Source organism: Oncorhynchus nerka, linkage group LG25 (genome assembly GCF_034236695.1).
Source record: "Oncorhynchus nerka isolate Pitt River linkage group LG25, Oner_Uvic_2.0, whole genome shotgun sequence".
Classification (NCBI taxonomy): Eukaryota; Metazoa; Chordata; class Actinopteri; order Salmoniformes; family Salmonidae; genus Oncorhynchus; species Oncorhynchus nerka.
Window position 1 is genome coordinate 45,729,833 of NC_088420.1, and position 27,166 is coordinate 45,756,998.

Here is a 27,166-nt window from a genome sequence, read left to right on the forward strand (position 1 = left end):
CTGACCAAAGATCATCAGCAGTGGGCAGCCATCCTATCACCTCTGACCAAAGATCATCAGCAGTGGGCAGCCATCCTATCACCTCTGACCAAAGAACATCAGCCGTCATCTTGTTAATTTCCCCACAATTCTACATGTAGAATCACCACCCTCTTTGACACTCAGCAGGTGATCTACTGCGCACAGTCAACGTTTGTGTTGGTCTGGCTCGTCCTTTAGTAAAAAAGGAGAAAAGGTTTGAGAAAAATCTACCCAAAGGGGAATAACACGTGACTTTCCCTCAAAATCTTTTATTTTCCTTCCAGTTTACAACAATGTTTATTCTGACATAAAGCTGGTCACAGAGGTGGGCATTAAGCAGGTACAAGGGGATTGGGGACAATAAAGGGCAGTCAGCATATGACCCTGTGTAGAATAATCGTAGAAAATAAAAAAAGGAAAAAAATAAATGACACAGAGCATGTCGTTTTTAGCATAGCAGGCAAAATTATGGATCAAACAAATAGAGTGGTAAACCACTGGCCTTGTCAAGACACTGACACGAGAGCAACCACCATAAAATGAGCACCTAGGCAAGTGTGGACTAGTGTAGTGCCATAATGTTGGAGGATGAGGGCTCTAAATAAACAACCTCTTGACTTAAATACATATTGCAATGAAGTGCTTACTTAGCAACAAAAGCTTGATGTTCCTTACAAGGCAGGTCAATGGTTAAGCGCAAGCGTTCTAAACAATGCTATGCTACTCTTACAGAGTACTGCCTCTTATAGAACAGTCCTACTGTAATAGATACCCTGTGTACTAACAGGAAAAGCATTATGAAAGAGAAGAATAAAGGCTTGAAGAGTGATGACAAAAGAAGAAGAGACATGGCAGATATTAGAGAAGGTTCACAGTCTGTCCAGCTCAACAAAGTGCTGGCGTAGAACATCTATGTTAAAAAGGGGCCAGTCGTGTGAATCCTGGAGACTGGCTTTGCAGGGTCACTTCTGCTGCAGCCGGGCAGCTTTGAACTTGGACACCCGCTTAGGGGCCTCACGGGGGGCGTCGGGAACCACCTCCTCCAGCTTCCGCTCTGGGATTGTGGGCAGAGCTGGAGGGACGATGGTTAGGTGGGGGATCGACAAGGGAATGGGCTCCTTCTCCACCACTGTGCATGAAAAGGCCTGGATGATCAACAAAACATTAACAGGAGGTGGTTAATGAGAGGCTGTAGAGCTGGACAGTGCACAGACAAACAACTTGTTCAAGGTGTATCCCTATTCAACATTCAAAGATCATGATTCGAAAAACAAAATCAGCAGAGGACCACTGTCGTAATCATTAGGGCCTGCAACGGAAAATGAATGTTTTTTATTGCACAAGATGTTCAGGTAGTCCCTCTGTCAGTTGTCTTCCGTTTACTGTCTAATGAACATGACCCAGCTGAGTTTTACCTCGAAGCGTCTGGTGGGGTGTAGAGGGTTCCCGGTGGGGCTGTCCTCCTCGGTGATGCCGTCGCTGGTGTCGCTGCACGTGTTCTCGTCGTGGCTCAGGGTGCGTCCGAACGTCCTGCGCTCTTCGAAGTCGGCAGCGCTGCTCTCACTGGTGTCGCTACATCCACTGTTCTCTCTGCTCCGGGACTTTAGGATGGACTTCCTGGGGATGGGCTCGCCATTCTTCACATCCACAAACAACCTGACAAAAGTCCACAAACATAGGCCTAGTCAGCCATTATACCCAATCAGATCGCAGAACTTGTTAATAGACGGACACCATACCGAATCAGAACAAAGTACCTGGAAACATTCAGAGTAAATAACATTTAATATATGCTAATACATTGAACCCAAAATGTTGCTAATAGGTATGCCAACCAAGAACTAGATAAGTGATATGTAGTGTGGGTTTACCTGTAGATGTCTGTGGGCGTGGTGATGTTGTGGAGCCCGTGGTGAGAGTGACCATTGCTGGTGCCAATCTTCTTTTTCCTCTTGGCTTGCTGCTTCTGTTCTTTCAGCTCACTGAACTTCAACATGGTGTTCTTCCCTGTGTTTATCCTCACCTGGAGACGAAGCGACAGAGACAGAGAGAAAAATGTAGTACATTGATTTACATGACTCAAATAACATAATTGACGACATTGTTGACTGTTGACTGCATTGAGTTCAATACGATTTATAAAACACTGACCTTCTTGGGTTCCACCGTATGAGAGAAATAGATGGTAGGCAAACCGTTGCCTTCCTCCTCCTCTCCCTTGTCTTCCTCCTCCTCCTCCCTGTCCCTGGTTGTACCGTTAACTTGGCCACTGTTGTGAGGCACAGTCATCTTGCCTTCACGCCTCTCGTCATGTCCGTTGACGCGATGATGGCCGCCACCATCTCCCTCCTTCTCTTCCTCAGAGGAGGATGTTGTGTCGTCATTGCCGTTGGTGTCTGCACTTCCAAAGTGTCTGAAAACAAATCAAAACAAGGCATCATGAGAAATCTAATCTTCACTTTTGCAATGAAACAGGTGTGAAGGTGGGAAGAGTGCCCCGAATCACTTCTCAATGTGAAAGTCCATGCGTTTTGTGTGCAACTCTACCGGTCATGCTCCTCCTCAAGCTTCTCCTTTGCTTCCAGCTCATCCAGTCTGGCCCACAGCTCCTCCTCAGACAGCACTCCTTTCCTACTCCCTCCATCTCCCTCTCCACCGCCCTCCTCCTCCTCAATCTTCACAAAAGCCTCCATTTTGGGCTTAGTGTGGGGCTTAAGGGCCACACGCTGCTTTCCTTTGCTTACAAATTCTTCAATACTTCCAACCTCTTCTCTGATGTCCACATAGTCCCCTTTAGCCTGAGGAAACAGAAGGGTAGAAGCCAGCGTGTTAATAATATCTGCTCATACAAATTGCTTTATCTGCACAGAGGAGTTGTCTATCAGATAAGCTGGCTGAAGAGGATCCTCAAAGCTCTTTGTTTTCACTGTAATTACACTTTTTTATATTTAACCTTTATTTAACTGGGCAAGTCAGTTTAGAACAAATTCCTATTGACAATGACGGCCAACCAGAAGGCAAAAGGCCGGGGGCTGGGATTAAAAATATAGGACAACACACACATCATGACAAGAGACACCACAACACTATATAAAGAGAGACCTAAGACAACAACACAACATGGTAGCAACTAGAGGTCGACCGATTATGATTTTTCAGCGCCGATACCGATTATTGGAGGACCAAAAAAGCAGATGCCGATTACTCGGGCATTTTTTTTTATTAGTAATAATGACAATTACAACAATACTGAATTAACACTTATTTTACCTTAATATAAAACATCAATAAAATCAATTTAGCCTCAAATAAATAATGAAACATGTTCAATTTGTTTTAAATAATGCAAAAACAAAGTGTTGGAGAAGTAAAAGTGCAATATGTGCCATGAGTTCCTTGCTTAGAACATGAGAACATATGAAAGTTGGTGGTTCCCTTTAACATTTCAATATTCCAAGGTAAGAGGTTTTAGGTTGTAGTTAATATAGTATTTATAGGACTATTTATCTCTATACCATTCATATTTCATATACCTTTGACTATTGGATGTTCTTATAGGCACTATAGTATTGCCAGTGTAACAGTATAGCTTCCGTCCCCCTCCTTGCCCCTACCTGGGCTCGAACCAGGAACACATAGACAACAGCCACACTCGAAGCATCGTTACCCATCGTTCCACAAAAGTCGCAGCCCTTGCAGCGCAAGGGGAATAACTACTCCAAATCTAAAAGCGAGTGACGTTTGAAACAGTATTAGCACACACCCAGCTAACCATTTCACATTGGTTACACCAGCCATTAGGCTGATAGGCTTGAAGTCATAAACAGCGCTATGCTTCCGAAGAGCTGCTGGCAAAACACACAAAAGTGCTGTTTGAATGAATGATTACGGGCCTGCTGCTGCTCAGTCAGACTGCTCTATCAAGTCAGACTTAATTATAACATAATAACACACAGAAATACGAGCCTTTGGTCATTAATATGATTGAATAGTGAAATACGGAACCGTTTGGTATTTTATCTAATGGGTGGCATCCCTAAGTCTAAATATTCTTGTTACATTGCACAACCTTCAATGTATGTCATAATTACGTAAAATTCTGGCAAATTAGTTCGCAATGAGCCAGGCAGCCCAAACTGTTGCATATACCCTGACTCTGCATGCAATGAACGCAAGAGAAATGACACAATTTCACCTGGTTAATATTGCCTGCTAAACTGGATCAGTAGTTATAACTAGTCATTATGATTGATTGTTTTTTATAAGATAAGTTTAATGCTAGCTAGCAATTTACCTTGGCTTCTACTACATTCGCGTAACATGCAGGCTACTCGTGGAGTGCAATGGTTAGAGCGTTGGACTAGTTAACTGTGTGGTTGCAAGATTGGAACCCCTGAGCTGACAAGGTGAAAATCTGTCGTTCTGCCCCTGAACAAGGCAGTTAACCCACAGTTCCTAGGCATTCATTGAAAATAAGAATGTGTTCTTAACCGACTTGCCTAGTTAAATGAAAGGTATAAAAAAAGCAAGCAATGGGAACCTCCCCAGAGAGCAGAGACAGGTTAAAAATGTCAGATAGGCTTGGCGATGATAGGGGCAGCAACCTAAAAGAAGAAAGGATCTAAACATCTGACTCAGATGTTTTTTGGGGTTGAAGTTTAAGGATCCCCTTTAGCACCTCGGACTCAGTGGCTGCGGTCCAAACACTTAAAAGACAAACCCTATCCCCTCAACGCTCAAATTAAGTGGACACTTCTGATGACGTATGACGAGTATACACTTGCTGGTCGAGGGAGGCAGAAATTATTTTTTTAAATAGCGCTTGACCGGAAATTCGTCACTCGTTCATCCCACGATGATTGCCTTTTCAGCCACCGGTAATTTGTGGGTGCTTTAAATGCACAATAGTCAATTATGATTGCATGTCTACCTATATTAAATAAATAATTATTCATATACACTACTGTTCAAAAGTTTTGAGTCACTGCGTCCGTTATGGGTCAAACGACCACCCCTCATCACTGTCAAACGCTCCCTAAAACACTTCTGCGAGCAGGCCTTTCTAATTGACCTGACCCCAGGTATCCTGGAAGGATATTGACCTCATCCCGTCAGTAGAGGATGCCTGGTTGTTCTTCAATAGATCCTTCCTCACGATCTTAAATAAGCACGCCCCTTCAAAAAAATGTTACTCCAGACCTGACTGCCCTTGACCAGCACAAAAACATCCTGTGGCACACTGCACTAGCTTTGAATAGTGCAAACGATATGCAACTTTTCAGGGAAGTCAGGAACCAATATACACAGTAAGTTAAGAAAGCAAAGGATAGCTTTTTCAAACAGAAATTTGCATCCTGCAGTACTAATTCCAAATGTTTTGGGACACTAAAGTCCATGGAGAGTAAGAGCACCTCCTCCCAGCTGCCCACTGCACTGAGGCTAGGAAACACTGTCACCACCGATAAATCCACGATAATCGAGAATTTCAAGTAAGTATTTCTCTACAGCTGGCTACGCTTTCCACCTGGCTACCCCAACCCCAGTCAACAGCTCTCCTATGAGTGTCATCTGATGAAGATCATCAAAGTTTAGTGATTAATTTTATCTATATTTCTGCTTTTTGTGACTCCTCTCTTTGGCTGGAAAATGGCTGTGTGTGTTTTTGTGACTTGACCTAACATAATCATATGTGGTGCTTTCGCTGTAAATCATTTTTGAAATTGGACACCATGGGAAGATTAACAAGATGTTTATCTTTCATTTGCTGTATTGGACTTGTTAATATGTGAAAGTTACATATTTATAAAAAATATTTTAGAATTTCGCGCGCTGCCTTTTCAGCGGAATGTTGAGGTGGGGTTCCGCTAGCGAAACGCTTGGCCTAGACAGGCTAAGTGACTCCAAACTTTTGAACAGTAGTGTTCGCCTACTGTATGATACTGAGCTGGAAGCAAAGGAGAAGCTTGACTGTCATTATCCCGCCTAGCTGTAACTTCTGAAGAAGGAAATGTTTTTATTTCTACAATTTCCAAAAGATAACCAAACAAAAACATATTTACAAGACATGTTTGTGCCATCATATGGAATAGTAGCACAATTTCTAACTTATTTGCATTCGATTTTACTTACACTTGTATGTTGACTTCTCCATTAATGTTGTTTAAGTTTTCACAGACTTTTCTTAGCGGATGTACAAATCGGCGCAAACTGAATTATGGGGAGTTTCAGGCCCCGGAGTGAACATAATTATACATTCACAAAGCCGACTAAAAACGAGGGCTGAGGGCCTTACGTTGCAAACTTCCCTTGCTTGGCTAATCATTTGGACCACCCTGCAAGATGGTGACAGGGATTCCCCCAAGGGCATATGGCGAGGGTAAGTGTCTTTTAAGTGTTTGGACCTCAGCCAGTGACCACCTGCGGGGAGAAACTTTGTAGCGGAGCAAGAGAAAAAGAGGGAGGAGCATCGGGGATAGTCGCATTAGAAGGGGTGGGAGATGAGGAAATGTTGGATGGGCAAGGAGGCATGGCTGAGTCAAATAGGAATCCCGACTTAATGAAGTGGTGATTAAAGAGCTCAGCCATGTACTCCTTATCAGTAACAATCACATCATGAACATTAAGGGACATGCCCTATCTCAGCTCGCTGGTCACCATAGCAGCACACACTCGTAGCACACGCTCCAGCAGGTATACAGTGGGGAGAACAAGTATTTGATCACCTGCAAAATCGGCAGTGTTTCCTACTTACAAAGCATGTAGAGGTCTGTAATTTTTATCATAGGTACACTTCAATTGTGAGACACGGAATCTAAAACAGAAATCCAGAAAATCACATTGTATGATTTTTAAGTAATTAATTTGGATTTTATTGCATGACATAAGTATTTGATCACCTACCAACCAGTACGAATTCTGGCTCTCACAGACCTGTTAGTTGTTCTTTAAGAAGCCCTCCTGTTCTCCACTCATTACTTGTATTAACTGCACCTGTTTGAACACGTTACCTGTATAAGACACCTGTCCACACACTCAATCAAACAGACTCCAACCTCTCCACAATGGCCAAGACCAGAGAGCTGTGTAAGGACATCAGGGATACAATTGTAGACCTGCACAAGGCTGGGATGGGCTACAGGACAATAGGAAAGCAGCTTGGTGAGAAGGCAACAACTGTTGGCGCAATTATTAGAAAATGGAAGAAGTTCAAGATGACGGTCAACCCACCTCGTGGGGCATCAATGATCATGAGGAAGGTGAGGGATCAGCCCAGAACTACACGGCAGGACCTGGTCAATGACCTGAAGAGAGCTGGGACCACAGTCTCAAAGAGAACCATTAGTAACACACTACGCCGTCATGGATTAAAATCCTGCAGCGCACGCAAGGTCCCCCTGCTCAAGCCAGCGCATGTCCAGGCCCGTCTGAAGTTTGCCAATGACCATCTGGATGATCCAGATGAGGAATGGAAGAAGGTCATGTGGTCTGATGAGACAAAAATAGAGCTTTTTGGTCTAAATTCCACTCGCCGTGTTTGGAGGAAGAAGATGGATGAGTACAACCCCAAGAACACCATCCCAACCGTGAAGCATGGAGGTGAAAACATCATTTTTGGGGGATGCTTTTCTGCAAAGGGGACAGGATGACTGAACCGTATTGAGGGGAGGATGGATGGGGCCATGTATCGTGAGATCTTGGCCAACAACCTCCTTCCCTCAGTAAGAGCATTGGAGATGGGTCGTGGCTGGGTCTTCCAGCATGACAACGACCCGAAACACACAGCCAGGGCAACTAAGAAGTGGCTCAGTATGAAGCATCTCAAGGTCCTGGAGTGGCCTAGCCAGTCTCCAGACCTGAACCCAATAGAAAATCTTTGGAGGGAGCTGAAAGTCCGTATTGCCCAGCCCCGAAACCTGAAGGATCTGGAGAAGGTCTGTATGGAGGAGTGGGCCAAAATCCCTGCTGCAGTGTGTGCAAACCTGGTCAAGAACTACAGGAAACATATGATCTCTGTAATTGCAAACAAAGGTTTCTGTACCAAATATTAAGTTCTGCTTTTCTGATGTATCAAATACTTATGTCATGCAATAAAATGCAAATTAATTACTTAAAAATCATACAATGTGATTTTCTGGATTTTTGTTTTAAATTCCATCTCTCACAGTTGAAGTGTACCTATGATAAAAATGACAGACCTCTACATGCTTTTGTAAGTAGGAAAACCTGCAAAATCGGCAGTGTATCAAATACTTATTCTCCCCACTGTATCTCACTGGTCACCCCGAAAGCCAATTCCACCTTTGGTCGCCTTTCCTTCCAGTTCTCTGCTGCCACTGACTGGAACGAACTGCAAAAATTACTGAAGCTGGAGATTCCCATCTCCCTCACTAGCTTTAAGAACCAGCTGTCAGAGCAGCTCACAGATCACTACACCTGTTCATAGCCCATCTGTATACAGCCCATCTATCTCTCATTCCCTAACTGTATTTATTTTGCTCCTTTTGCACCACAGTATCTCTACTTGCACATCCATCTTTTGCACATCTACCATTCCAGTGTTTAATTGCTATATTGTAATTACTTCGCCATCATGGCTTATTTATTGCCTTAACTCCCTTATTTGCACTCACTGTATATAGACTTTGTTCTTTTTTTCTACTGTATTATTGACTGTATGTTTTGTTCATTCCATGTGTAACTCTGTGTTGTTGTATGTGTCGAACTGCTATGCTTTATCTTGGCCAGGTCCCAGTTGTAAATGAGAACTTGTTCTCAACTAGCCTACCTGGTTAAATAAAGGTGAAAAAAAATGGGCAGCAGTGAGGAGGAGGATTTATTCTCCAGGTCTTTAACCTTTTTCCAGAACTTCTTGGGGTTAGACCCACAGAGAGAGAACTGCTCCTTAAAGTAACTAACTTTGGCCTTCTGGAGAGTCTCAGTGCACTTATTTCTAATTTGCCTGAATGGGTTTAGTCAGCCTGAGTATTCGTGTGCCGAGCGATTTGCCAAATGGAATTATTGAGGTGGAGTAACTCTGCCAGATCAAAGTCGAACCAGGGGCTGAACCTGTTTTTAATTCTCATTTTCTTCATGTATCTGTTAACAATACCACTGAAAATATCAAAGAACGGTCCAAGAGTCTTCGACAGAGGTGATCGAGCTGATTCTATACCAATTTACAGAGGCCAAGTCATGATGTAAGGCTTGCTCATAAAAGTTTTTTAGCAAGCGTCTATGACCAATCAGGACAGGCCCGTTTCACCGAGCAGCCATTGCGAACACAGGCTGTAAAACTTTGATCACTAGGGTCATTACAGGAAACACCAGACTGATACGCATCAGGATTATTTGTAAGGATAACATCAAGGAGAGTAGCCTTTTCTGGGTGTTTGGAGTCATACCTTCTGGGATTGGTAATAATCTGGGAAAGATTTAGAGTCCAATTGCTTTAAGACTTGGTCAGGTGGTTTAAGCATGTCCCAGTTTAGGTCACCTAGCAGGACAAATTCAGACTTAGTGTAAGGGGCTAGGAGAGAGCTTAGGGCATTTAGGGTACAGGCCGGTGCTGATGGTGGCCGATAACACACAGCAACAGTTAACAAAGAGTTATTTGAAAGTTTAATGCGTAAAACCAGAGAATCAAATTGTTTGGGGACAGAATTGGTGGTGACAACCAAACACTGAAGGTGTTCCTTGGTAAAGACTGCCACTCCACCACCTTTGGAAGATCTGTCTTGCCTAAAAAGTTTATAACCAGAAAGGTTAACATCAGTGTTCAAAACACTGTTTCTTAACCATGTCTAAGTAATGACCAACAAGTCTGGTCTGGAGCTGTGAACACACACTTTTAGGTAATAAGCTTCTAGTGTTAATGTGCAGAAAACCCAGGCTTTTTACAAGAGCAGAAGTCAGTGAAGCAGATATCGGAACACAAATCAGAATTGGGGCTAGCAACAGTAGATGGGCCAGGGTGTGCATGCACATTTCCAGATATAATCAGCAATAACACAATCAGGGCACGGCAGAGGACAGAGAGAGCTCTGCGATGTTGATTTAGAACATTTGAATATGCTTTAGATGGCACTTACGCCTGAGAGTTTTTCAAGATCCTCTGTGAACCCAACTCTGGCTTCAAAGTTCTTCTTCGTCTTGTGCAAGTCATCCAGCGCACTCCTTACATCTAAAAAAAAAACAAAAGGGACAAATTTGATTTGATATAATTTGTAAAACAAATTTTGTATTTAATTTGAAAAACAAAAATTGTGTGATTGGTGTGGAATTGCACAAATGTGTGTGTAAAGGGTCAAGACATGCAGCTTGTGAACCAGATTGGTCGTAGTCAGTAGAAAAGAGAAACAAAAACCACAGTATTCGGACCAGTAAGGGGTTAAATCCTGAACACACTGACAAAAAAGGGAAAATGATGACACAAACAGTTCATAATATCTCATGCCCTCGGTGCTACTTCGGATCATTAAATCTTCACAACAATTAAACCCCCGTTTGCTAATGGCAGCAAAGGGCCCCGTCGTCATGGCGACGCCGAGCCCTCAAGCCGTACGTCTCCGAAGCGTTGGGGAAAGGTCAAACACGGACAGCCTGACAACTCAGCGGGGCTGTTTGACAGATCTCAGCCAGCCATGTTTGCATTATGGCACTTAGCTGTGTAAAATCAGCCTGGGCAGGGTCAGGGAGGGGTGGGCAGGGTTATGGCACATTCACGCTTCGGTAAACATCAGTCTAATAAAGCTCCCATCACTATCACACATTGTTATTTAGGACGATTTGACACAATATTAAATAGCTTTTCGGGGCGTAGGGTGAATACCAAAGAAATCAAGGGGAAACTGCTTTCTCTTACAAGGGTAAGAGAAAGAATGGCCAGCAGTGGAATATACAGGAGGATTTTTAAGGCTGGACTATTGTGACAAAATGATAGCAGAACATGGTCAAAAAGCCTTGAGTAACCAAACAATGGCTTTATCAATGTATAACATTCTGGTCACAATTCTACATTTTCAATAGTTAATTGCCCACCAGCAAGACTACAACAAATATTATAATAATCCAAGTATTCACAAAATGAGTAGCCATTCAACTTTCCTTGACAACACTGAGTGATCACCTCTTTGTTTCTGACAGCAAGTCTATAACAACAGCCCCCTCTGCTGGGCAAATGGTTGGAGTGTTAAGACATTCATAATATGACCTCAATCTTTCACAATAAGTGAGTGTCAAAGTTTTCCAAGGAATCATGGTATCTGAGAAAATTCTACATGGCTTCCAAAATAAACTCACGTTTCTTCCTGTGCTCCAAGAGCTTCTGGGCCTGCTTGGCAGAGCACTTGGCAAACCAGTTGTCTCCCAGTAGCACAGTGATCTCATTGGTATGGACCAGCTTCCCAGGCATGAATGCCAAAGGGCCAAACGGCACCTGTTACAGCAGAGAGGGGAGGAAAAAGGGTTTTAAAATAAATACTGCATTATTTAAGTTCAAGTTCAAGTTTCACCTCAACTAAAATCATTTTTATATTACGGCAATTCAAACATGGTTCTGCATATTTTTCACAAACTGAAAGTGAAATTAAATAGCTGAAAGAAAAGGAGAGCATAAACTGGTAGTCAAAGATAAGGCCTTCCCTGCACACAACATATATACACACATAAGAGCTGTATTAATTGATGCGTGTTTCTTTCCAGATCAAGACAAGACCATTTATAATAAGGATACATGGCCTGGGAATTCACTCTGACACATCTCATATAATAAACTTTAAATAAGCCCCTGCTATGGAAACTCTCCCCGGTGCATTTAATAAGAGAGAACATACCATGATGTCATAGGACACCTCATCTGGAAGAGTTTTGAGTTGATTCTCAAGGGCTTCATAGTCACCTTTTACCTTCTCCCTGAAAGTCCAAAGATTTTGATTTTAGTAAAGTAACGGCACACACAATGATCCACATGCCCTTCCTGGTCTACCGGCTATCCCAGAACTAATGTTTAGTCTATCTATGTACTATTAAGGACGTGGTGAGGGACTAGGTGTAACTAGTAATCTAGGAGCACAGTAGCATCATCATTTATGAGATTCTGTTTGACTCCTATGCCAGTCACTACGTGGAATTGCTACACAAGACTCACCAGTGCTGGATCTGAACTTCGCAGCCTTTCACCACCTGTTGTTGACAGAGTGACAATTCTATAGGTCAAACTTAGCATTTTTATTCTCAATTTTAAAAAAAAACTCTGAATAATCCTCTCCATTTTACAGTTCTTTACACTTACTCAATGTTGGGGAAGCAAATTCTCAGGAAGTTTAGGGTGTTTTGATTTAACAGCTGTCAAAGATTAATTGACAAAAGCTTTTCTGGAACTCACAGGATATACGTACACAGAAGCACCTACTTGGGGACAGGAAGAGGCATCTGTACACTTTACAGTGGATGTCATACTAGGAAGTAGCCTATAATACTACACTTTTGATAGGGGTATGAAATATGACGTTGTACCATGGATTCGGCAGATACAATTCTTTACTCAATACGACAGAAATGTAGCTAAGCATGTCTGGTCAACACATTAGGCCTGTTCCTATTTGAAAGTAGGCATACAGTAAAGTTGCACGCTCCTTCATGAGTCAAATTCTACTGTAACACAACACGAACATTACTTTGCCAACTGACTAGCTTTACTTTTGTCCTGCATTGCATTGCCATCAATGCATGTTAATAAACATCCAATCAATGCCCAACACTGTGTATTGATATTCTCTGAACATTTAGATACGATTATACTAGTTCTAACTAGCTATGGATGTTGAGGTCAGCGTTGAAAGGCCAGTAGTAAATTAGCTAACGTTAGGCCACACAAGGTAATGCTTGTATGCATAAGTGTATGGTAAGTTCTTTAAACTATCCTTCACGCATTGGGCAAGTACATTTGTTTATTTATGCATTATGCTTGCTGAAAAATATAATTCAACAGAGCAATTGACAAACTTGACTTTGCATATTCGATGGTTGTAGTTAAACAACATGGTTTGGCCAGGATCCAAGCTGAAATAAACAAGAAGCAACATGTGACCGCTGGCTCAAGGAAGCTTCTAGAAAAAGGTTGAACTAGCTAGAAAGTTTCCACGATGAATTATCTGTCGAAGATGCCACAAGCGCATAAATGAATATGCAACATTCTGAAAGAGAATGTACGCTAGGCGGTCTCATTTAATAAACATGTAAAACAATTTGATAATTATAAATCGACCGCGTGCATTGTCAGACAGAGCACGCACAATCCATCTAGCTCGTTTATTTTACCTTCTTATGCCCCACTCGAAGTCTGTCAACTCCTTGTAGGACCTCTATGTTCCTTTTATTTGTCTCAGCCATCTTCCCATGTAATAATCAAATGAAATGTGACGTTTGTGAATCCAAAACAATGCTCAGGGGTTGTAAGTCCTAAAGAAATGTTTATGAATACAATTGCAGGTATTCCTGAGACGCGTTTTCCTCTTATTCATCAAAGGGGCAGTGATAGATATCCAAGACTTCGGAAGTGAGACCATTTCACACTCTCATTTTAGGATTTCAGCATGATCACAAAAATATCCACGTAATATAATCCTCGATGTTCAGCGTCCTCCTCATCGACCCTGCGCCATGTTCCCCTGTCTGTTTCCCGGTGTACTCTGGGTAAAATGCTCACTTTCACAACAATGCATGGAAAGGATCACATTATGTAAGACTGTATCCAATAGGCTACATATAAACAGGATTTCCCTCTCTTGCAAGGGTGTTAAATTAAACATATTTATATTTATTCCCCATCAAAAGCTTTTATAACTTCATTTTAAACATTGAGTGTTTACCTTATTTTGCAAATGATATCTCTAGTTACAGTTGTAAATTCACTAGTTACAGAGCTGAGACATATTTACAGAATAAAGAAACAATTCTCACTCAATAATATTATCCCATCAATCCAATTAGTATGATGACTGAGGTTGTAAAATTACTGTGATGATGGTCTTTTACATTCTTTGGCATAATGCAAAATCTAATAATCTATTTATAATGTTGCTCCAAGATGCACATGGTATAATTAATTGACCGGATGCTCTCATGATAGAGGACAGCAGTGTAGTTGGGAAGATTAATAGTCTGTCTCTTTTGCAGAATTATATACAGTAAATTCAAATGGCACAATCGTAGCAAGAGGGCGGCACACAGGCTCAGAACTCTGAACACGGGAGATGTGTCAAAGAAGTCACATGTGTAAACACGCTGCCTGTTGACCACGTGGTCCACTGCGCTCTGTAGCGGCTCGGGAAGTCGAACGAAGTTGACCTGATCTTGGTCGTCACTAGTTACCACAGCCACAAAGTAAAAAATTATGGCTAAACCCCGACTGTTTCTACAATTTCTCTTCTTAAAATTTGATTTTAAACCTAACCTTAACCACACTGCTAACCTTATACCCAACCTTAAATTAAGACAAAAATATATATGTATTCATGAATTTCTAATATATAGACAATTCTACGTTGTGGCTGTGGTAACTAGTGACAAAACCTGATCAGTCTGAGGTACATTTTTGCATCGTCTCCACTCCCAGTCATATCAAAGACAGTACTGTGGCCATGTCTTTGTAATTTGGGACAAGTAGGGTGATCCTAGATCTGTGTTTCAAAGACAACTTCTACCAGCAATGTTTATCAATCTAATTGATTAGAGATGTATGCTAATTTGATGTAGTTTGACTCCCAAAATGGGAATGTTTGAATAGCCTATTATTGAAAAAAACACATCATATTAAATACTATCAAGCCAAGCCAACACGATAAGGTCATTTTCAGACCTCTTCTTATTGGCTCATCGCTCTCTGACGTTGTGGCTTTCCAGGAAATAAACCAGTTGATTCATTTCCTGTGACAAGGAAGGAATTCGATTAATGCCCCGGGTACGCCGGGTTAGTGCTGATCGCATTAGTTTTGAAACTGGGCTGCCTCCTGGTGGTGAAGCCGGGTGAAACGGTCAAATCACAAGGTGAAGTCCTCTGAAAACAAAAGTGAAGTATATTAAGCACGTGGATTAATGAGTTAGGATTCAGTGTTTTCACATGCAAAAGTGGTATATCTTTATAAAAACGCATATATCACTTTACCCACAATTCACAAGGACAACTATTTGTAAAGAAATTGTAAAATATATTTTATATAAAAAAAATACATGCTTTGTGTTTCTGAACGATTCATCATGTTTTGTTGACATTATCGCCAGAAGATGCTCGATGAGAAAAGGTGCTCCTCCCTCACCGCTTTTCCCTGGTGATATGACGGGCCATAGACCGGTTTTCCCCGGTTCATTCTAATGGAACTCCCTCAATGCTCGGGAAATCAAGAATGACGCTTGAAAAAACCTCTAGTTTTGACTGGCATTGAAGCTTCATATAAATATAGCAAGCAGACAATATACAAGGAATTTAATTCATCATCAAGGTATGTTGACTATTAGTTTATATTACAATATTTGTATCTTATCGCTGCAACTTCGTTTAGCGAAACAATGTAAAACACATGCAATGTCCGAGAGTAAATTGACTTATCATCGTCACGTGATCATCTTTAACGTCCCGAAGTGATACATTGTACCTTGAATTGTAGCAAATGCATTCTAGCAAATAGAATAAGCATTAAATGTATTGTCGGTTAATAAATCAAAAATGTCTTCACCAAAACAAGAACAATACTTACATTTCGATTATAGACTATATACTGAAATAACATGACATTGATGACAATACATATCTATTTATTTTAGCCACATATTTCCTGCTGTTCAAAGGTCATGCATAGGGTGTTTAATGTAAAAATATACCCATTTGATTCTTATAAAATGCAATTCAAATGTTTTATGACCTTTAGTACAGCTGTCTTGTCATAGCCCAAGATCTATGGCTGTATTAGTCAATGTTTGTTGTCATTTGAGTGTTTGTAAACAATTTATAACTTATATGTTTTAAACTATCATGGCAATCTCAGACTGTCAATCCTTGCATCCATAGCGCTGTCTATGAATTTTAGAGCGTTTACATTTCCCCAGTCCCATCCCTCAATTTACCCCAAAAGTTGGTGGGTTAGACTGTTGAACTGGCAGATTGTGGCTTTAAATAGCAATAGCCTATTATGTTTTTCCCCTCAGCCCATTCACTATGTAGCTGTCAGTGTCATTGTTGAATTATTGTAAACGTGGGTCTAAACCCTTAACCTTTGTTCCCCAGAATGTCGCAACGAATTAACGATGTTGTGCGGCTGTGTTGCGAGTTATCTGCAAACCAACAGATAAAGACCACAGTGAAGGGATCTTCCAAAGGGGCGGTGGCAGCAGGAGGACTAGCCTTTGCAGGAGGACTGGTTGGAGGCCCCCTTGGCATCGCTGTGGGTGAGTGAGTTTTATATTAATCATGAGTTGTTTGTCTTCCATCTAAATGAGAATACTTACACAACTTGCCTCTCATATAGTAGTGTGAACCACCACATTTAACCATGGAAAAAGGTCTGGGAATATGGCTCAATATAAACAGTGTAGTTATTCTCTCCGCAAGGCAATTAAACAAGCGAAATGCCGGTACAGGTACAAAGTGGAGTCGCAATTCAATGTCTCAAACACAAGACGTATGTGGCAGGGTCTACAGGAAATCAAGGACTACAAAAAGAAAACCAGCCACGTCACGGACACCAACGTCATGCTTCCAGACAAACCAAGCACCTTCTTTGCCTGCTTTGAGGATAAATACAGTGCCACTGTCTCGGCCCACTAACAAGGACCGAGACAGTGGCACTGTCCCCCCCCCCCTCCTTCTCCGTGGCCAACGTGAGTAAAACATTTAAACGTGTTAACCCTCGCAAGGCTGCTGGCCCAGACGGCATCCCTAGCCGTGTCCTCAGAGCATACACAGACCAGCTGGTTGGTGTGTTTACGGATATATTCAATCACTCCCTATCCCAATCTTCTCTCCCCACATGCTTCAAGATGGGCACCATTGTTCCTGTACCCAAGAAGGCAAAGATAACTGAACTAAATGACTACCGCCCTGTAGCACTCACTTCTGTCATCATGAAGTGCTTTGAGAGACTAGTCAAGGAATCATATCACCTCCACCTTATTGGCCACCCTAGACCCACTTCAGTTTGCATACTGCCCTAACAGGTCCACAGACAATGCAATCGCCATCACACTGCCCTATCCCATTTGGACAAGAGGAATACCCCTGTAAGAATGCTGTTCATTGACTACAGCTCAGCATTCAACACCATAGTACCCTCCAAGCTCATCATCAAGCTGGAGGCCCTGGGTCTCAACCCTGCCCTGTGCAATGGGGTCCTGGGCTTTCTGACGGGCCGCCTCCAGCTGGTGAAGGTAGGAAACAACATCTCCACTTTGCTGACCCTCAACACTGGGACCCGACAAGGGTGCGTGCTCAGCCCCCTCCTGTACTCCCTTTTCACCCACGACTGCACGGCCATGCATGCCTCCAACTTAATCATCAAGTTTGCAGACGACACAACAGTAGGGGGCTTGATTACAAACAATGATGAGACAGCCTACAGGGAGGAGGTGAGGGCACTTGGAGTGTGGTGTCAGGAAAACAACCTCTCACTCATCATCAACAAAACAAAGGAGATGATTGTGGACTTCAGGAAACAGCAGAGGGAGCACCTCCCTATCCACATCGACAGCAGTGGAGAAGGTGGAAAGTTAAGTTCCTCGGCATACACATCACAGGCAAACCGAAAATGGTACACCCACACAGTGTGGTGAAGAAGGCGCAACAGCGCCTCTTCAACCTCAGGAGGCTGAAGAAATTTTGCTTGTCACCAAAATCCCTGACAAACTTTTACAGATGCACAAATCGAGAACACCCTGTCGGCCTGGTCACAGCCGGCAACTGCACTTCCCTCAACCGCAAGGCTCTCCAGAGGGTGGTGCGGACTGCACAACACATCACCGGGCACAAACTACCTGGCCTCCATGACACCTACAGCACCTGATGTCACAGGAAGGCCAGATGGCGGTTATGATATCGTTTAGGACTTTGAGTGTGGCTGAGGTGCACCCATGACCAGCTCGAAAACCATATTGCATAGCGGAGAAGGTACAGTGGTCGGTGATCTGTTTGTTGACTTGGCTTTTGAAGACTTTAGAAAGGCAGGGTAGGATAGATATAGGTCTGTAGCAGTTTGGGTCTAGAGTGTCTCCGCCTTTGAAGAGGGGGATGACCGCGGCAGCTTTCCAATCTTTGGGGATCTCAGACAAATCTGTCGTTCTGCCCCTGAACAAGACAGTTAACCCACTGTTCCTAGGCCGTCATTGAAAATAAGAAGTTGGTAAAAAAAAGAGAGTAGTAATATGGGTTGCAACAATTTTGGCTGATAATTTTAGAAAGAGAGGGTCCAGATTGTCTAGCCCGGCTGATTTGTAGGAGTCCAGATTTTGTAGCTCTTTCAGAACATCAGCTATCTGGATTTGGGCGGAGGAGAGATGGGGGACGCCTGGGCATGATGCTGTGGGGGGTGCAGGGCTGTTGACCGGGGAAAGGGGTAGCCAGGTGGAAAGCATGGCCAGCCGTAGAAAAATGTGTGTTGAAATTCTCAATTATCGTGGATTTATAGGTGGTGACAGTGTTTCCTAGCCTCAGTGCAATGGACAGCTGGAAGGAGGTGCTCTTATTCTCCATGGACTTTAGTGTCCCAGAACTTTTTGAAGTTTGTGCTACAGGATGCAAATTTCTGTTTGAAAAAACTAGCCTTTGCTTTCTTAACTGCCTGTGTATATTGGTTCCTAACTTCCCTGAAAAGTTTCATATCGCGGGGGCTATTCGATGCTAGTGCAGTCCGCCACAGGATGTTTTTGTGCTGGTCAAGGGCAGTCAGGTCTGGAGTGAACCAATGGCTATATCTGTTCCTGGTTCTGAATATTTTGAATGGGGCATGCTTATTTAAAATGGTGAGGAAAGCACTTAAAAAATATATACTTAGTTTTTATTGTAGGAACACAAAGAAATTACAAAGAAATTCAAATAAAAGAAAAAAAAAAGATCTGGCAGTTACAGTGCACTTCATACCTTCCTCATCATATTAGTTATGTTGACATCTTTGAATTAGACCTTTTCCAAGTACGAAACCCATTTTTCCCAGTATTCTTGACCTCTCTCCTGTTGATTTCTTAAAGCAAAGGTCATACGCTCCATGTGGTGTATTTCTTCTACAATGTCTATCCAATGTGTCACTGTGGGAGGGTCTTTTTGTAGCCATTTCCTAGTGATAGCCTTTTACTGGCTTCCAGTAGGACCTTCAAGAGGTACTTTTCTCTATTGTGTAAGTTATCAGGTATTTCACCCATGTACAAAGAAATGAATGTTTGTTCTATGTCAAATCCCATTATTTTTCCAATGTTAGATCTTATTTCTCCCCAGTAAGTTGTGGGGCAAGTCCAAAAGATATGAGAGTGGTCCACCCTCAATATACTGCATTCTCTCCAACAAGTGTGTAGTGAGCCAGTCTGTTTTGATTTCAGTTTAGGTGTTATGAAGAAACGTGTAACATTCTTCCAACAGATTTCTCTCCATGACCTTGAGTTGGTGGAGCTTTGTTGAGTCTAATATGTTCATCAGTTATTTATATGTTAAGTTCCTCTTCCCATTTATTTTTAATATAGTTTCTAGAATGTTTCTTTGAGGATTGAATAGAGTAGAGATTTGAAATAGTTTTTTTGTTACTCCCCAAGATGTATGCGTTAGTGAATACTTGGATTAATTTTGGAGGTGCTCGTGGGTCAGTCACTTATCTCCCTTAAGAAATAGTGTCGAACTTGTAGGTATCTGTAAAAATCTTGTTTATCCAAGCCATGTTTTTTTTACTTAGGTCCTGGAAGTTATCTAGGTTCCCATTCCTTATAATTGTACTGAATGATGTGATGACTGAGGAAAGCACTTTTAAAGATTAACCATCCTCTTAAAAAAAATTTTACCTTTATTTTACTAGGCAAGTCAGTTAAGAACAAATTCTTATTTTCAATGACGGCCTAGGAACAGTGGGTTAACTGCCTGTTTAGGGGCAGAACAACAGATTTGTACCTTGTCAGCTCGGGGATTCGAACTTGCAACCTTTCGGTTACTAGTCCAACGCTCTAACCACTAGGCTACCCTGCCGTCTACTGATGGAATGAGGTCAATATCCTACCAGGATAACCGGGCCAGGTCGATTAGAAAGGCCTGCTCGCTGAAGTGATTTAGCGAGCGTTTGACAGTGATGAGGGGTGGTTGTTTGACCGCAGACCCATTACGGATGCAGGCAATGAGGCAGTGATCGCTAAGATCCCGGTTGAAGACAGCAGAGGGGTATTTGGAGAGCAGGTTGTTTAGGGTGACATCTATGCGTGTGCCCGTGTTTACAGATTTGGGGTTGTACCTGGTAGGTTCATTGATAATTTGTGTGAGATTGAGGGCATCTAGCTTAGATTGTAGGATGGCCGGGGTGTTAAGCATGTCCCAGTTTAGGTCACCCAACAGTACGAGCTCTGAATATAGATGCGGGGCAATCAGTTCACATATGGTGTCCAGGGCACAGCTGGGGGCAGAATGCGGTCTATAGCAAGTGGCAACGGTGATAGACTTGTTTCTGGAAAGGCAGAATTTTAAAAGTAGAAGCTTTAAATTGTTTGGGCGCAGACCTGGATAGTATGACAGAACTCTGCAGGCTATCTCTGCAGTAGATTGCAACTCCGCCCCCTTTAGCAGTTCTAACTTGTCGGGAAATGTTATAGTTAGGGATGGAAATTTCAGGGTTTTTGGTGGTCTTCCTAAGCCAGGATTCAGACATGGCTATGACATCCTGGTTGGCAGAGTGTGCTCAAGCAGTGAATAAAACAAACATGAAACCAAGGCTTTTATGGTTACAGAAGTCAACAAATGAGAGCGAATGGGGAATGGGAGTGGAGCTAGGCACTGCAGGGATTAACCTCTACATCACCAGAGGAACAGAGGAGGAATAGGATAAGGGTACGTCTAAAGGCTATAAGAACTGGTCGTCTTGTACGTTCGGAACAGAGAGTAAAAGGAGCAGGTTTCTGGGCACGATAGAATAGATTCAAGGCATAATGTACAGACAAAGGTATGGTATGATGTGAATACAGTGGAGGTAAACCTATGCATTGAGTGACGATGAGAGAGATATTGTCTTTAGAAACATAATTTAAACCAGGTGAGGTCACCGCATGTGTTGGAGGTGTAACTAAAGGGTTAGCTAAGGCGAATTGAGCAGGGCTAAAGGCTCTACAGTGAAATAAGGAAATAATCACTAACCAAAACAGCAATGGACATGACATATGACATTAGGGAGAGGCATGCGTAGCCGAGTGATCATAGGGGTCCAGTGAGTAGCTCGGCGGGCTGGAGACACGGCGATTCAGACAGCTAGCGGCCGGGGCTAGCAAGCTAGCAGAAGGGCCTTAGAGGGATGTCGCGACGGAAGAAGTCTGTTGTAGCCCCCTCTTGCTGCTACCGACGGCAGTGAAATAATCTGTCTGTAAACAATTGTTGGCAAATTACTTCATGCACAAAGTAGATGTCCTAACCGACTTACCAAAACTATAGTTTGTTTAACAAGAAATTTGTGGAGGGGTTGAAAAATGAGTTTTAATGACTGCAACAAAAGTATGTAAACTTCCGACTTCAACTGTTTTTATATGTACATATTCTCATTCAACCCTTTAGATTTGTGTATTAGGTAGTTGTTGGGAAATTGTTTGAATACTTGTTAGATTTTACTGCACTAACTAGAACTAGAAGCACAAGCATTTAGCTACACTCGCATTAACTTCTGCTAACCATGTGTATATGACCAATAAACATTTGAATTGATAATGTTGTGTGCAGGGTTGAGATCACACATAAGAGGTCCATACACAGAAAAATGCATACAAATGGCTCATAGTCTGTTAACACATTTTAAACGGTGTTAACAATGTTTCCAAGGAAATTGATGATTGATTTCAGACATACATCCTTACCTCATCATCATTGCCTCTTCCTCATTATCTCTGTCAGGGGGTGCGGTCGGTGGCCTACTGGGATGCTGGATGACCAGTGGACAGTTCAAGCCGCTGCCTCAGATCATCATGGAGCTGACCCCGGTGCAGCAGCAGAAGCTCTACGATGACATCATGGCCATCATGGGCGAGGTCCAGTGGACCGACATGGCCCAGCTGACTGCCCTGGTCATGGGCAATGCCACCCTACAGCAGCAGGTGACCGCTGCCCTCCTGGGCTATGTGACCAAAGAGCTCCAGGCAGAGGTGCACTATGTCGACTGACAAGGCCTCTATCAGAGAGCACATCTCTTTAGGGTTTTCAAAGGAAAATGGAAACGATGACATTTTGCACAATGTCAAAGGACAATTTAAAAATGAAGGACAAGAAATTATTTATTAAAAGTGGGGCTGTACACTCAAGGATGAAAACCTCCATGGTCTGTGAGAAGGGAAGAAGCCACTGATTGAAAGTGCATGAAATGAGTTGTGGCTAATTATTTCAAGGGTTTGTGTGACTATGTATTGACTACCTGAGCTAAAAATTGTGTGAAAAGAAATACAACCTTTTAATTCTTTCAATTCTGTACTCCTGGATGTCACTTATATACATCTGTGAAAGCTGGCACTTATCAAGTAAGTTGTTTCTCATAGACTGGTGTGCTCTGCAAGTTTAACCAGTGAGAATATAGGGGCCTAAATTAGACCGCCTAACACTTCTTGACGGTTTGGTCAATCATACTTAGACCGCAGTCTTTTTATGCATTTGGTGCCAAAGATCAAGATAATTTAAATTAGTAAAATGTTGACAAACTCACATTCACATGCTGATACACCGGGATTCACACCCATCTGAAATGTGTTGATGATTGTAATATTATCAATGATTATAGAGCAGGGGTGGGCAATATACGGATCCGGCCCGCGAGGCTATTCAATCTGACACGGGGGAGGTTTGAGTAAAAAGAATATATACTGAACAAAAATATAAAACGCAACAGTTCATATGAGGAAATTGGTCAACTGAAATAAATTCATTAGGCCCTAATCTATGGATTTTTTTACATTTTAAATGACACTTCTCCAGAACCACTTACAGTAGTGAGTGCATACATTTTGGTACTGGTCCCCCGTGGAAAACAAACCCACAACCCTGGCGTTGCAAGCACCATGCTCTACCAACTGATTCACACAGGACTGGGAATACAGATATCTGTTGCTCACAGATACCAAAAAAGAAATGGGCCTCACAATTGTCCTTAGGATCTCGTCACAGTGCATTCAAATTGCCACTGATAAAATGCAATTGTGTTCGCTGTCCGTAGCTTACGCCTGGCAATACGATTGCCCCATAGTGGCGGTGGGGTTCTCTGTTTACAACGTTGACATCAATAAACTGCTCGCCCACATGACGCCATACATGTGGTCTGCGGTTGGGAGGCCAGTTGGACGTACTGGAGGACATTCCTGAGGTCAGTATGGCAATTGCATGCTACCTCAAAACTTGACACTTTTTTTTTTGGGGGGGGGGGGATTATTTTTGGGGAAAGAAACACTCCAGGCCATTCTTAAACATCAAACTATATAGAAAGTATGTCAAAACTGTAATGGACTCATACATTTTCATGGAGCTGGCATTGCACATGGTCATTTTAGGATTGTGTGTGGCTGCACGGCCATGGAAACCCATTTCATGAAGCTCCCGACGAACAGTTCTTGTGCTGACGTTGCTTCCAGAGGCAGTTTGGAACTGGGTAGTGAGTGTTGCAACTGAGGACAGACCATTTTTACACGCTTCAGCACTCGGTGGTCCCGTTCTGCGAGCCTGTGCGGCCTACCACTTCGCATCTGAGCCAACTTACAGTTGACCGGGGCAGCTCTAGCAGGGCAGAAATTTTACTGACGTGTTGGAAAGGAGGCATCCTATGACAGTGCCATGTTGAAAGTCACTGAGCTCTTCAGTAAGGCCATTCTTCTGCCAACATTAGTCTATGGAGATTGCATGGCTGTGTGCTAGATTTTATACACCTGTCAGCAACTGGGGTGGCTGAAATAGCCAAATCCACTAATTTGAAGAGGTGTCCACATACGTCTGTATACATAGTGTACTAGAGAGGGAGGGAATGGAGCTCCAACTTATATCCCACAACAACTGTGTCGTCGCCCGGGAACTCGTTATAGGAAACCTCCAGCTTGAGGTGCGCGGGTCCGTTCCTAATCCTCCCCGAGGCATCCTAGTGGGAGCCGTGGCAGGAGCAGTAGTAGTGTGTTATGAGTTCCCGGACGTTTTCCTGGACTCACTGCTCTCCTGGGAGGACTTCTTGGGGTCTAGTAACTCAAGATGACAGTAATCTGAGAAGACTGGGACCTTGAGGTCGGTGTGGGCCAGTGGAGGCTGGTGGGAGGCGCTATAGGAGGACAGGTTCATTGTAAAGGCTGGAATAGAATTAATGGAACAGTATAAAACATCAAAGATTTGGAAACCACATCTTTGCCTCAGTTCCATTTATTCCATTCCAGCCATTACAATAGCTTCTCCCACCAGCCTCCACTGGTGTGGGTCATGCGAATTCCACCAGGGGCTGCATATGAGACATAAAATGTAAAATAACAACAACATTATGTTCACAATTTAAGAAAATGGTTCAAGTTATTAGACAGGTTCTGGGCAATTCCACAGTAAAAGACTCAGATGTTTCACTTTAAAATGTACACCAAACAAAAACCAATGATTGCAAAGTGAAACTATGCACAATGACTATACAATTTGATGCATAAATTGGATTTATAACAATTTCCACTGAAAATTTTACAAAAGCGTTTACTTGAAGAACAAGAATGACTGTTTGCATATTCTGTACTGTTCTTCAAGTAAATGTGTTTGTAACCTTTTCAGTGGAAATTGTATGCGTAGAATTTACAGAAATAGTAGCAAAAGGTGAATGTTTAAATTCTGTTGCACACATATCCAGTAAAAATGTTGGATTACATTATGAAAAGAGTTTGACTGCAGAATCTACCATGTTGTCATGTGTTGCTGCCATGCTGTGTTGTTGTCTTAGTTCTCTCTTTATGTAGTGTTGTTTTGTCTCCCTTGTCGTGATGTGTGTTATATTTTTAATCCCAGCCCCTGTCTCCGCAGGAGGCCTTTTGGTAGGCTGCCATTTGTAAATATGAATTTGTTCTTAACTGACTTCCCAAGTTAAATAATGGATAAATAAATAAATACAAATAAATGTATTACGTAGCATTGATGCAATGACCTTGTCTGTCTGATCAAGGGTGCCATTCTTGATTCCAAAACATGAAGTTGACCAGACAACCATACCAAACTAAAGCCAAGGAGTACCAAAGTACCAAAACAATCTGGTTGAGACTTAAATCAACCAAATCCCAAACCAAAAATGAGTCATAGATAGATCATATCACTGACATTCCAAATCAAATCAAATCAAATGTATTTATATAGCCCTTCGTACATCAGCTGATATCTCAAAGTGCTGTACAGAAACCCAGCCTAAAACCCCAAACAGCAAACAATGCAGGTGTAAAAGCATTCCACCTATTAGTTCCACCACCCACACATGCGATGACATCTCCTGGTTTCAATGATGTTTCTAGAGACAATATCTCTCTCTTCATCACTCAATACCTAGGTTTACCTCCACTGTATTCACATCCTACCATACCTTTGTCTGTACATTATACCTTGAAGCTATTTTATCGCCCCCAGAAACCTCCTTTTACTCTCTGTTCCAGACGTTCTAGACGACCAATTCTTATTGCTTTTAGCCGTACCCTTATCCTACTCCTCCTCTGTTCCTCTGGCGATGTAGAGGTGAATCCAGGCCCTGCAGTGCCTAGGTCCACTCCTATTCCCCAGGCGCTCTCTTTTGATGACTTCTGTAACCGTAAAAGCCTTGGTTTCATGCATGTTAACATTAGAAGCCTCCTCCCTAAGTTTGTTCTATTCACTGCTTTAGCACACTCTGCCAACCCAGATGTTCTAGCTGTGTCTGAATCCTGGTTTAGGAAGACCACCAAAAATTCTGAAATTTTAATCCCAAACTACAACATTTTCAGACAAGATAGAACTGCCAAAGGGGGCGGTGTTGCAATCTACTGCAAAGATAGCCTGCAGAGTTCTGTCCTACTATCCAGGTCTGTACCCAAACAATTTGAACTTCTACTTTTAAAAATCCACCTCTAAAAACAAGTCTCTCACCGTTGCTGCCTGCTATAGACCACCCTCTGCCCCCAGCTGTGCTCTGGACACCATATGTGAACTGATTGCCCCCCCATCTATCTTCAGAGCTCGTGCTGCTAGGCGACCTAAACTGGAACATGTTTAACACCCCAGCCATCCTACAATCTAAGCTTGATGCCCTCAATCTCACACAAATTATCAATGAACCTACCAGGTACCTCCCCAAAGCCTTAAACACAGGCACCCTCATAGATATCATCCTAACCAACTTGCCCTCTAAATACACCTCTGCTGTCTTCAACCAAGATCTCAGTGATCACTGCCTCATTGCCTGCATCCGTAATGGGTCAGCGGTCAAACGACCTCCACTCATCACTGTCAAACGCTCCCTGAAACACTTCAGGGAGCAGGCCTTTCTAATCGACCTGGCCGGGGTATCCTGGAAGGATATTGATCTCATCCCGTCAGTAGAGGATGCCTGGATATTTTTTTTAAATGCCTTCCTAACCATCTTAAATAAACATGCCCCATTCAAGAAATTTAGAACCAGGAACAGATATAGCCCTTGGTTCTCCCCAGACCTGACTGCCCTTAACCAACACAAAAACATCCTATGGCGTTCTGCATTAGCATCGAACAGCCCCCATGATATGCAGCTGTTCAGGGAAGCTAGAAACCATTATACACAGGCAGTTAGAAAAGCCAAGGCTAGCTTTTTCAAGCAGAAATCTGCTTCCTGCAACACTAACTCAAAAATGTTCTGGGACACTGTAAAGTCCATGGAGAATAAGAACACCTCCTCCCAGCTGCCCACTGCACTGAAGATAGGAAACACTGTCACCACTGATAAAT

General features: G+C 42.6%; 2 protein-coding genes across 4 annotated transcripts; one reads left to right on the plus strand and one right to left on the minus strand.

Moving 5' to 3' along the window:
• Nucleotides 1-274: 274 nt before the first annotated feature.
• Nucleotides 275-13,719, minus strand: LOC115109572 (unconventional prefoldin RPB5 interactor 1-like). 3 transcript variants are annotated; one of them, XM_029634601.2, is made up of 11 exons: nucleotides 13,339-13,429; nucleotides 12,311-13,080; nucleotides 12,167-12,201; nucleotides 11,853-11,931; nucleotides 11,320-11,455; nucleotides 10,110-10,201; nucleotides 2,569-2,819; nucleotides 2,173-2,434; nucleotides 1,893-2,044; nucleotides 1,437-1,677; nucleotides 275-1,166 (listed from the first exon to the last, which is right to left on the minus strand). In XM_029634601.2, the coding sequence occupies exons 4-11, from the start codon at nucleotides 11,853-11,855 to the stop codon at nucleotides 984-986; spliced, it is 1,320 nt and encodes a 439-aa protein (XP_029490461.2). In that variant the 5' UTR covers nucleotides 11,856-11,931; nucleotides 12,167-12,201; nucleotides 12,311-13,080; nucleotides 13,339-13,429; the 3' UTR covers nucleotides 275-983. The 3 variants fall into 3 exon arrangements, with proteins under 3 accessions (XP_029490461.2, XP_029490459.2, XP_064865877.1); XM_029634599.2 differs by lacking the exon at nucleotides 12,311-13,080 and having other exon boundaries at nucleotides 13,339-13,719; XM_065009805.1 differs by lacking the exons at nucleotides 12,167-12,201; nucleotides 12,311-13,080 and having other exon boundaries at nucleotides 13,339-13,396.
• Nucleotides 13,720-15,384: 1,665 nt separating this feature from the next.
• Nucleotides 15,385-25,347, plus strand: zgc:112052 (protein C19orf12 homolog). The gene is made up of 3 exons (XM_029634602.2): nucleotides 15,385-15,518; nucleotides 16,301-16,461; nucleotides 22,127-25,347. Exons 2-3 carry the CDS (start codon nucleotides 16,302-16,304, stop codon nucleotides 22,390-22,392), a joined length of 426 nt encoding a protein of 141 aa, XP_029490462.1. The 5' UTR covers nucleotides 15,385-15,518; nucleotide 16,301; the 3' UTR covers nucleotides 22,393-25,347.
• Nucleotides 25,348-27,166: the final 1,819 nt, after the last annotated feature.

Excerpts from the sequence above, each read along its gene's own strand:
- LOC115109572 (XM_029634599.2), bottom strand. The coding sequence starts at position 13,410 with ATGGCTGAGACAAATAAAAGGAACATAGAGGTCCTACAAGGAGTTGAC. Across the intron at positions 12,202-13,338 it reads TTCGAGTGGGGCATAAGAAG|GTGGTGAAAGGCTGCGAAGT; the intron begins GTAAAATAAACG and ends TGTCAACAACAG. Across the intron at positions 1,167-1,436 it reads ACCCCACCAGACGCTTCGAG|GCCTTTTCATGCACAGTGGT; the intron begins GTAAAACTCAGC and ends TTGATCATCCAG.
- zgc:112052 (XM_029634602.2), top strand. The coding sequence starts at position 16,302 with ATGTCGCAACGAATTAACGATGTTGTGCGGCTGTGTTGCGAGTTATCT. Across the intron at positions 16,462-22,126 it reads CCCCCTTGGCATCGCTGTGG|GGGGTGCGGTCGGTGGCCTA; the intron begins GTGAGTGAGTTT and ends TATCTCTGTCAG.